Here is an 11,213-nt window from a genome sequence, read left to right as displayed (position 1 = left end):
GATTAATTGGTTACAATTTTGATAATCAATTAATGGTGTGAGTATTAATTGAAAGGAAACATTCGCTGGTTCCAACATTTTATCATTTTGTCTTCTATGATAGTCAGCTGACCACTTTGGGGTTTGGACTGTTGGTCAAACTAAACAAGACATTCTAAGAAAATTCTATCACTATTTTCTGACATTTTATAGACCGAACGATTAATCACAAATTAATAGGGATTGACCACAACCCCCTTCCTGTTTCTACGAGTGTCTGTGCATTGTGTCCACAAACCAAACACTAATCCCGAGAGATTACTCCTCCATAATTGCCTGTGCTTTACATCCTACTACGACTAGACAGAATGTCTGCAGAGAGAACAGCCTGAAAGTCAAAATCAAAGACAACCACAGAGACAAGGCTGCAGGACCTGGCCCTGTGTGAAAAGAGAGAGGTGTGGTTGGGATGTGTCATCATGGCCAAAAACCAGCCTACCTTTCACACAGCTGAAGGGGAAAAGTACATGAAAGTCTTTCAAAGCTGCTGTTGTTAATGTGAACAAATGAGAAGGTGTCAAACAAGAACTAGATCCCTGAAAGTATCCATTTCCAGATCAGATATATTTGCAATGATAGGGGGGTATATAGCCTGATTCAAATTCCCTGTAGAAGTAATTCATTCATAACAATGAGAGAGAAACAATCATCTTGCAGCAGAGACAGAGCTGCTGCTGCTGCAGTCTGGCTCTCAGCAGGATTCATTCACAAGAAGAGGGTGAGCCCAAAGTTATAGTTCAGCACCCCAACAAATACACCCTTCAGTCACTCACTGTAGAAATCTTCCATTTCCAGTGAAAGCTCGACCATTTTGTGAGAGGGGTCCCGTATATCTGACCCACTAACACATTTCTGTTTAATAGACGGAGTGACGTCACGGAGGGGCGGAGTCAGGCGCGTTCAAAACACAGCTTGCCCTCAATCCTCCCTGATTCTTTTTTTTTTTTTTTTTTGCTTCCTGCCTTTTTGTTTTGCGCATATTTTCGCCCCTGCCAGTTATTAGAAGTACTTCGCGCTTTAACGTCCTTTAATTTGATTTGCTCTAGTTATATAATGCGGCTGTTTTCCGTTTGTTCACCACAAAACCAGCTTTTTTCGGGATTGTATTCTCTAACAGTAGCCTACTGTTTGCTTGTTTGTTGCTTTCGGTGAATATGGACTAATTGAAAAAAATATAAATGCACCTTCCGTTAAAGGGATATCCCGCGTTTGAAATCAAAGAGGTAAGACTGCTTCAGCAAAGAAAGACCAGAGAGAGAGAGAGGGAGAGAGAGGGAGAGAGGGAGAGAGAGGAATGTGTTTGACTGCAGCATCAACTGTGCAAGAGGCTGCAGCAGCTGCAGCGCATTATTATCCCGCCTGGATCCTGCAGGCTGTGTGTAGCATTTCACGGGCAGCAGACTCAAATAAAGTCTCACACACCAGTCATTTAAAACGCTTTGCGTTAAACGTAGCTGCTCAAACCTGCGCTGGAAAAAATGGCGATGTTGTTCAGCAAACTGAGCGATTTCCTGCTGCATTCTTGGCTCTTTCAGCAGAGCGGCTGGTTTATCAGATTATAACTGTCGGCCGAAAGACGTCTGACATTTAAAGGAGCTGTTCAAGTTTCTGTCAAAGCAACACATTTCTTTAAAACTCCTAAGTCTTACCTCTGATTGGTATTTACCTCTCAAAAACGGGACGTGATGGGCTACTTTGTATCCTCATCAAAGCTTTCATATTAAAATGAAGGTGAAATGTTCATGGAATAAATATAATATATACATGCAGTATGTGCATATGCCCCATATCAGCTGAAGGAGTAGGTTGTTGTTCTTGTCAGACCTCTGAGTGAATCCAACTGGCTCTTAGTTTACATGAAGGCTGTGTGCATATCTTGATAGGTGACATTAAGGTAAATTGTGTCTCCAGTGTAAGATCTCCTTATGTTGCCACCTCTTCCTCAGGTGTGTGCGCCCTGGGTGCAGCCTGGCCTGTGCTGTGGTGGCGATGAAGAACCCAGGAGCTCTGGAGAGCCGTCGGTTGGTCGGCCTGCTAGAGGCCGCTCTGGTCCGGGAGTCTCGCCTCTGGAAGGTACCCGTCTTCAAGAACGGATGCATCCAGGTGAGACAAGTGGGCTGTGGATTCCCAGCTTGTTTTGTTTTTTTAAAGGAGCCAAGTGTAGTATTTCAATGTTATGAATCCAAAACACAGATAAGGATTTGCATGTAAAAAGCATCTGACTTCTAGTATTTATTTTATTAACCAGTGGTTGTCTCCTGTGACCGCCCAGGGTACGGACATCTCTTCATCCCAACACCAAGAAATGATCGTCTGGCTCGGAGAGATGAACAGGCTGTTCCAGTTCTGTCCAGAGACCTTCGCACTGGGCGTCTGTGTCCTCAACCGACTGCTGTCCACTGTCAAGGTACAACACATGACTTCCAACCTTTTTATCCGCAGCCACATTTGTCCAGGATCCAAAATGTACTCGTTCAGAACCTACATAATGAATTCTGTATTTCGTCTTTCGTCTATTTACCCCGAAGCCAATGGTTCAAGTCTGTGTTCAATGAAAGGAACGCTTTGTATCTGTTTTACATCAAATTGACCTCCTGAAAAGAGCTGTGCAGTGAATCATGAATAATCATATCTTTACTTGCAAATTGGACTCTATATAGTGTGATTCAATTTGGTTTGACTCGGGACACTGCACTCGAAAATCTGACCTTTTTACAGCAATATACAACATGCAGCTTTCCTTTCTTCGCTGTTTCTGGTTCTTAAGAATCAAATGATGTCTCTTTCTTTTCATAGGCCCAACCAAAATACCTGAAATGCATAGCTTTTACCTCATTGGTCCTGGCTGCCAAAATCAACGAGGAAGATGAGGTAGGATATTCCTTAAGGATACACAAAAAAACATCTGATAACAACAATAAAAGCTGTAAAACAAACAAATGAATAAGAAAGCACCCACATCAATGCTGTTTCAAAACGATACGTTTATTTGTTCCCTTTGTTGGTGTCTGTTTAAAACAGGTAATAGGTTCTGTTCAGGACCTGGTTGTGCAGAGCGGATGCAACTTTTCAACAGCGGAGATTCTTCGCATGGAGAGGATCATTCTAGACAAGCTGAACTGGGACTTGTACATCGCAACGCCAGTCGACTTCATTCACATAGTAAGTTAGCAGATAAGACAGGCAAAACGTCGCTGTGCTTAGCTGGACCTGAGCCGCCAAGAGCGTCTCGTAGTCAGCTGGCTGGACTTTAAAGATGCTTTTGTCAATTCAGGTCCCCAAACACACAGCAGTATACAAAAGCACACATGACGCCATCATGCTCGCTTCAAGATTGTGTTTTACAAATCCTCACAACCCCCTGCCCTCTCAGTAAAGAATTGGTCCATTTTTTTTCGATTTGACTCATTGTGCCCATTATTATTATTATTATTATTATTATTATTATCATCATTATTATAAACTCCATTCAGTCCTGGTTGGAGTGTGTCCTTCCCTTTTTTTTAATCATCACTAATTCATTCTAATGCAACTAATAAAAACATACACATAGAGGATGTTTGATTTGGTTTTCCAATACATCAGAATAAAATATTGTTTAACATAATAATAATAATAATATGAGGGGGGGGGGGGGGGGTAAGCAACAGAGACACATTTCAGCACGAGATCTGAATAGAGTCGTATGTATATTCTACTTATGACTGCAAGCTGCTAGCAAAATAACAGGCGTGTTGCATATCAGGCCAAGGCACTTCTGACTGACTCGTTCCTGCAGCCACTACGGGGGAGACCCAAACCCTGCTCAACCAGAGGGGCTGTGTGGAGATACAAGATCCTTTTCTTTTTTCTTTCAAACCTCACAAGACTGAACAGAAACACAGACGATTTGGGTCGTTAGCGGATCTATAACATGCTGTGAATTGTTGACTGTTTCTAACGTCGTCGCCAAAGATCCCATGCTGTGTCACTGAGTTTATGGCACAATATTGTTTAACAGCTTGGATCTGTTCACAGTAGTTTAATTATTAAACGCTCACAAATCACTGACTGAGGCAGTAACCGCCGACTGAACTGTCAACAAACACAGACACAACATCATTTAGGTCCCTGCATGCTGTTGGGCCGGGGCTGTATTCATAAGGCGTTTCACTTTACGTCATCCAACGCGTCAGGATGTAAAGATCACCGACTGTACGGCCAAGGAACCGGTTCACTACCACTGGGTGATATTCAACATCGTCATATATCACTATTATGGCAAAATCTGTTTAATGCGTTGAACTTAACATGTCAAACAAAACTTCGGTAACTAACTGAGTTGGCGTAACAAACTTCATCTAGCCGTGAGTGAGGAGGCCAGCCGTTGGATGCTTTATGAATACAGCCCGTGATATGCTTGACAGAAACCGTTTCACACACACACACACACACTGTATTGATTCACACTATTCAAAGGATTTCTATTGAGACGACTTCCTCGGTTTTAGGGACACCGTAATTCCTGATGCATCTTTTTAGTGTGATTTTTAGACGATATTGATTTGCTTGCTCAAGAAAAACACCTCCGCTCTCATTGTGCATTCTGTGGGCCACTAACTTTGTCCCGGGCCAACGGACGAATAAACAGCCATGTTAGATTTGTAAAAATTTTAATTCGGAGAGGACTGATATGTTTTTCTTGAAGCCACAAACCATAAACTGTCACCAAAAAGCGGTTTTTTGGCACATTTTGGACTGATTCAGTGTCTTCCGCAAAACAAAAAATGTCACTTTCCCGTACGATGACGGCTCGTGGATCTGACTGATTATAGGTTTACAGCGTGGGGAGTTATTATTGTCCTAGCACTTCACTTTAGGTATTACAAAAAAAATCCAAGACTTTTAAAACAAAGACATAATATATTGCTAAAAACCATAATAAAATAAAGACTTTCTCTTTATACTATTCAAATAAATATTTTTCCAATAAATACTTTTGAACAATTCTGTACCTCACAATTACATTCCCCCTGCCCTGAAGAAATGACTCTGCATTCCCTTTGCTAAATAAAGTGTTGTTCTCAATCGTCTATAAAACAGCAGTCAATAAAATCTATTATTAATTAGTCACAGACTCTCCACCATGACACTTTGATATGAATAAATAGGAGGATTTACAGCGATGCTTTGTCTTTGCCTCTCAACATGCTTCAGTAAAGGCAGAATCAGCGATGTGACACTCAAATCGCTCAGGACTGTCAAATCTAAACACAATTTCTATTGTTTGCTACATCACCCTGAATTCCCACTGTTTCCAATGATGGAGTGAAGAAGGAAAACTTGGGAGTTTAAGTTTAGTTTTAAGACTTCGAGGGATTACTGTTAGACTTTAGCACCACATAGCTGAACCTGCCTCCAGTGAATTCCCCTTTCTTTAAAACCACCATGGCTTACTTTTGCTACAGAGTAAGAGACGAACTAAAGCAAGTCAGCGCAACACAACATGAATGAAGGAAACACAAAGACATCTGTGTAACAAAGAAACATTAGAAGTTGATATTTCTGTTTATCTTCTGAGAGTATGAAGAAATGGACTAAAACTCAAGAGCGTCCTTCTAACATGGCGCCCCCTATCAGGTTGTGAGTCACAGTTCCTGCCTACACACGGGAACACAGAAAAGCACTGCACGTACGATACCAACAAGATTACCATGATTCCTTTAGGCAAACGGGTGGGTCTTCGTTAGAGAATCTCACCATCAGGTTCTTACTATCTGCTCAAAGTGTCCTCCTGCACAGAGCTGCAGGTTTGCTAACCGTCGCTTTTAATGCAGATCTGAACACTGGAGACGAGTAGAGAGTCCCAGCCTGCAAAGGGACAGTGACCCGGGTGGAAGAGAATGAAGGTTGAGTCAAAGGAATGAAAGATGGCGTTGACCTGTTTTTGTCAGATATGCAAGGTTTGACGTTAAATGCACTGGTATATGTGATATGAAGTAGTAGAGGTAAAGGGTGAGCGATGGCTGGATGGACAATGAGACAACAATGACATCATTACGCTAACGTTTTGGTCTCGTTCCTCTTCCCCTCCCGTCTCCCGTCTAGTTCCACGGCCTGCTCGTCTCCGGCCACCCCGGCCTCATTCCGTCCATCAGGCTCGGCTCCGGCGTCGGCTGGGACTCGGCGGCAGAACCCGCCGCGCTTCCCGCCGGGCCGGAGCATCAGAAGAGGCCCGCGGGCTTCCAGGCGGCGTTGTGGACCAGGCAGGTGCAGCACTGTATGGCCTGCCACCAGCTTTGGCAGTTCAAGGGTTCCACGTTGGCCTTGGCCATCATCACTTTGGAGCTGGAGGCGCTCACGCCCGACTGGTTCTCCGTCTTCACCCACCTGCTGAAGAAAGCACAGGTAAGAGAGGCGCACCATGCTGCAGGATGATGCTTTGAGTGAAGGGAGTGGGAGAGCTGATTTTAGCTTGCTACTAATATAGTGGAATCTGAATATATGTTGGTTAATAAACAAGAAATTGCAGTACTATGCATTACATAGTTTGAGCACTGACGGGTATTATAGGTATTTTATTATCTGAAAAGTGTGTATATAGATGTCCCACGCTATTGCACCGTTTGTCCTTTTCTTCCCCTCCACACTGGTGGGTGCATTTGGATGAAAAGGCACATTTTGGCACTTTCAGGTCATCAATATATGCTCCGGTCTGCCAAAATCTGATACACATCAACATGGTTCAAGTCAATCATTAGTAGTGACCGCACTGAGGAAACTAAGGGAAGGAACACAACTTTAAAAGCACAAACCTGCACTTAAAGTACTTACACCCTTTTCGAATGTCAGTGAAGGCTTTCACGGTTGACCACAGTGATCATCTGAGAGATGATATCTAATAATCTCTTCTTAAAGGGAAACTGTGAATGTAGTTCCAGCTCGGAGGACTTGACGCTGTAGCCCTGTGACGTCTTTGCTCCTCCAGGTTGATAGCGGCGATTTCATCCACTGCAAAGAGATGGTGGACGAGTACCTCCAAAGCCTCGAGTTCTCGCGGCCGGCCAACGCCGTTTACATCTTCGACAGCGCCCAGATCCAGGACGAGGAGCGAGCCTGGAGCCCCACGCAGCGCCGCGGCAGAGGGCGGGGTGGCGGACCGCAGGGGGACTCTGATGAGTATTATGACGGTTTTAGGTGTTTGTATAACGAGGAGAAGACTCCGGGGCCGCAGGGAAACGACTGTAAGGGTTTCTTTGATTCCCAGCAGAAGAAAAACGTCTCGCCCTGCCCGCCGCTGCACCCCGCTGTCAACTAGCCGGACATTTATTCACACCGTCCTCCTCTGTTAAGTGCGCAGTCCTCTCATTTCACAGTGAGAATGTTACGAAGTCCAATATACTGTAGATCAGCACATCTTAGGGCCTCAACTGTGAGTTTCACAGGGTCTGAAGAAGACTTAAATCCAGATGTTGTTTACCTGCCGTACTATTTACACCTGATTTAGAAGAAGATATTGTTTGAGTCTCTTCCGTGCACTTGTCCACACACAAACGTGAATCTGGAGGTGTGTATGTGTCAGTGTTGAGCAGCTGAGGGATCATTGAGCTTGACTGAATGTTTCTGTTTGGATTAGAGGTATTGGTCCATTTGAGTTCTACTTAGCATTATAACCAATGCCATACTTTTACTTTTTAGCCTACCTGTCCACCACTTGTTTAACAAGTTGGAGGTTGACGGATAAGAATGACAGTTTTTTTGTGTGGTTGAAGCCAAGAATGGCTCTTTTATTATGTTTGAGAGTTGATCCTGATTTTGTTGTACGGTATCTTGGTGCTCAGGTTCCTGCCCAGAGCCACAAAGCACTTTGTTTTCTTTCTTTTTTTAAATGCAAATTATATTTTTTCACAACCTTTTTTATGAGTATTTTAATCTCTTACTGACTTGTACGAATTTCTGTACTTTTTTTTTATTTAGCAGTTATTTACAAATGCTACGTTTTACAAAAAAAAGCTTTAATTTCCTGACTAAATGCTGCAAATGTTTTTATTTCATTAATACTTCAGTCTGTGTTGAGTTGGTTTCTTCAACTATTGTTACAAATTAAAATAAACAAGAGCACCTTTTGGGAGATTAGTTCAACACTAGAGCAGAATGAAAAGAAAATGGTGATTTTGAAATCATGAGTTTTCCTGATTAATGACCCCTGCATTGATGCTCTCATTTAAATTTTTTATTTTATTTATTACACACTGTATGAGAGCACCAATAATCACACTCCAAATATTGACACATAGTTTAAATATTGGGATAAAAGTACACTGTTTTTATTTAGTAAATGCTACTTAGTTCCGTTTCATCCCGATACTGACGCGTAAACTGAAACGGTGACAAAATATTATGTTTTCAACTTAAGCTGAATTTAATACTGGCTGATGTACATGACCATGCAGTGTGTCCGGAGGTTTGAAGCCTGTAGACATTGAACTGCATACTGCGTTCAGAGCAATGTGATCTTTAATGTGAACTGGTTACCGTCGGTAAAGTCTGCTTCGATTGGACGCTACACCTGTGACCAATGTAAAGGGTTTTATTTTAGTTTTTCAGATTCCTTCATTTACTGAGGCAGCTATCTCTTATTGTCTGGTCAACCACAGAAATAAAGCTGACTGTGAGAAGAAAATAAACGGGTGAACACGTTGTCCTTCTTAACATCTAGACAAAGTGTCCTTAACTACTGAAGTCCGTATATTTGTGTTTTTCCTGCATAGATACAACTATACTCATGATATATACGCATGATATGGGCCTCTCCATAAATCATATGTAGTATACGCTGTAATAAAGGTTAATGTCCCACTCACATGTGTTTACACTTATGCTGCCCGATTAGACCTTTTCTCAAGACTGTGGGCACGCACAATACTTTCTTTTTGAGGGCACTCTACGGTGCCTAAATGTACGGTAAATATAATGCACTGTATAGTAGATAAGTGATTTTCAAGTTCTAATCAGCTGCTAATTGAAGACACCTGTGTGGGTGTGCAGGGCCCATTACCACCAGGAAAAGAAATCCATAAGGGTGGAAGATTTGAAATGATAAAAACACTCAAAATACTGAAATACAAAGTGGATTTTGTGAATCAGACTTGCACTTAAAAGGGAACACATCTGAAGTTTATTTTTGTATTGTTTGGGAGTACTGCTACATTCATAAAAATCACCTTATGTAGTTCAGAGGGAGCAGCATGAAATCTGATAAAGGACAGCATCGTTGGGGTCTGAAGACGACGTTTCGGGGACATGAAGTTGGAAAGAAGTGAGCATACTAGACCTGTGGCTCGCTCCTCATGTCTGCTTGAGGCTAGCAGCTCAAGGCTACATTAACCACTAGTATAACACAGCCTAATCTCCACCTGAACTGTTGCATTGTGGGTTATGTAGTTGCTGGGTTTTGACACGGAAGAAGAATGCGTGGAATAAAAAAAGACCGTCTCTGGTTCTGATGCATTTTTTTTAAACTGTCCATCGGGAGCATTGTAGAAATGCACAAATGCTAAATTGGTGGAACACTGTCAAAATTATGACGAATTATAATTAGATGACTTTCTGTGTCAAACATGGGTTCACTAGTCACTGCTATATATCAAACTACAAACAATCTTCTGGTAACATACACATTAAAAGAAAAAGCAGTTAAAACATGAGCTTCTATAAGTTGAACTTTTATTAATAAGGAAAACATCCTGACCGAGTTAGAAAATCCAAATTTTGCTTCAGTTAATTGTCTAAATTGATCTTCCACATTAATTTAAAATTATTAGATATGTCAAAATGGTAAGTTATCTAATAGTTTAAACTTGATACATCAAAAGTTTGATTTATAGTTCTGACTGACAATATGCATTTATGTTTTCATAATTCCTAAAACTGATGGGTGAAGGCTTCAGTGAGCAGCTAAGCTTCCTAATGTTATTTCCTAATTCCTCAAGTGAACCTCTTAAAACACTGACTACAGCACTTCTACCTCAGGCGTGTAGGACTCCGTGTGTACCGCCATGTTGTCCTGCATGTAGAACAGGCTGTCAGGGAGCCATTATCACTCAGCTTTATTAGCAGAGTGTGTCGGTGGACTGAAGGATGGAGAGAACAGATTGTACTGCTGGATGAGACCCAGCGAGCCCTGCAGGTGGTGGACAGAATAATAATAGTGCTGTGAGCCTTCACAGTAAAGACAGAACCATTAGTATGGGAAGAGCTCAATAGTGGGCCGTGACTTCCTCCATCTGTTTCCAATGCCTCATTCTGTGCCGTTAAATAAACACAATACAGAAGAAATATCCTTCACACAAAACAGAACATTTGAAAATGTCCTCCTGGAGACTGAGTGAGTCAGCAATTAATCGATTAAGTGAAAATACAACCGGATGTTTAGTTGACAATAAAAATAATTGTTAGGTGCAGTCCAAAAAGAAAAATTAAACTATCCATAGTACATGTCTGTTTAACATCCCATAAATTAATCAAAATGTTATTGTCTGAATCTTTTCCTCATTTTTAGACTTTCATCGATAACCAATATCTAAATGAGCAAGCGTTACGAAATCAGCTAGTCGCAACCTACATCATCCAGTCTGTGTTGATGACTGCTGGATCTGTTTTCATACTGCAGTGATGAAAAGCTGACAGGGAGATGAAGTGAGGAAGCTGTTACTGAGTGCTACAATGCACCCTTGTTTTTAGACAGCTGCGGTTTGTGTTAACACACGTACCACACGCGCACGCACGCACGCACACACACACACACACACACACACACACACACACACACACACACACACACACACACACACACACACACACACACACACACACACACACACACACACACACACACACACACACACACACACACACACACACACACACACACACACACACACACACACACACACACACACACACACACACACACGGAAGGATTATTTGCAGACTGAGCAAACGTCTCTCAGCTCTTCGGTTAGGCATCACTAAACAGGAAACGCTGCGTCTCAAGCTGACAGCTGTTGAGGTTACAGTTGAGGCCAACAGCATCTGCATGCTGTCTGTGTGTGTGTGTGTGTGGCTTCACCTGCCTGTGTTTCACTTTCATCTCCCTCTCGGCTGAATATCGTCAAACAAATGATGGCAGAGAC

The 11,213-nt window shown here is 42.2% G+C and overlaps 1 protein-coding gene across 1 annotated transcript; it reads left to right on the top strand.

The window, feature by feature from the left end:
• The first annotated feature begins 755 nt into the window (after positions 1-755).
• On the top strand, positions 756-8,760 carry ccni2 (cyclin I family, member 2). The gene is made up of 7 exons (XM_076101304.1): positions 756-1,262; positions 1,986-2,142; positions 2,312-2,446; positions 2,836-2,910; positions 3,061-3,201; positions 6,127-6,426; positions 7,007-8,760. The coding sequence occupies exons 2-7, from the start codon at positions 2,029-2,031 to the stop codon at positions 7,334-7,336; spliced, it is 1,095 nt and encodes a 364-aa protein (XP_075957419.1). The 5' UTR covers positions 756-1,262; positions 1,986-2,028; the 3' UTR covers positions 7,337-8,760.
• The last annotated feature ends 2,453 nt before the right edge of the window (positions 8,761-11,213 follow it).

This window comes from Anarhichas minor, unplaced genomic scaffold, assembly GCF_050575085.1.
Source record: "Anarhichas minor isolate MPS153535 unplaced genomic scaffold, ASM5057508v1 ptg000027l, whole genome shotgun sequence".
NCBI classification, from domain to species: Eukaryota; Metazoa; Chordata; class Actinopteri; order Perciformes; family Anarhichadidae; genus Anarhichas; species Anarhichas minor.
The sequence above is the reverse complement of the archived record's forward strand: the minus strand, read 5'-3'. Positions and strand labels throughout refer to the sequence as shown.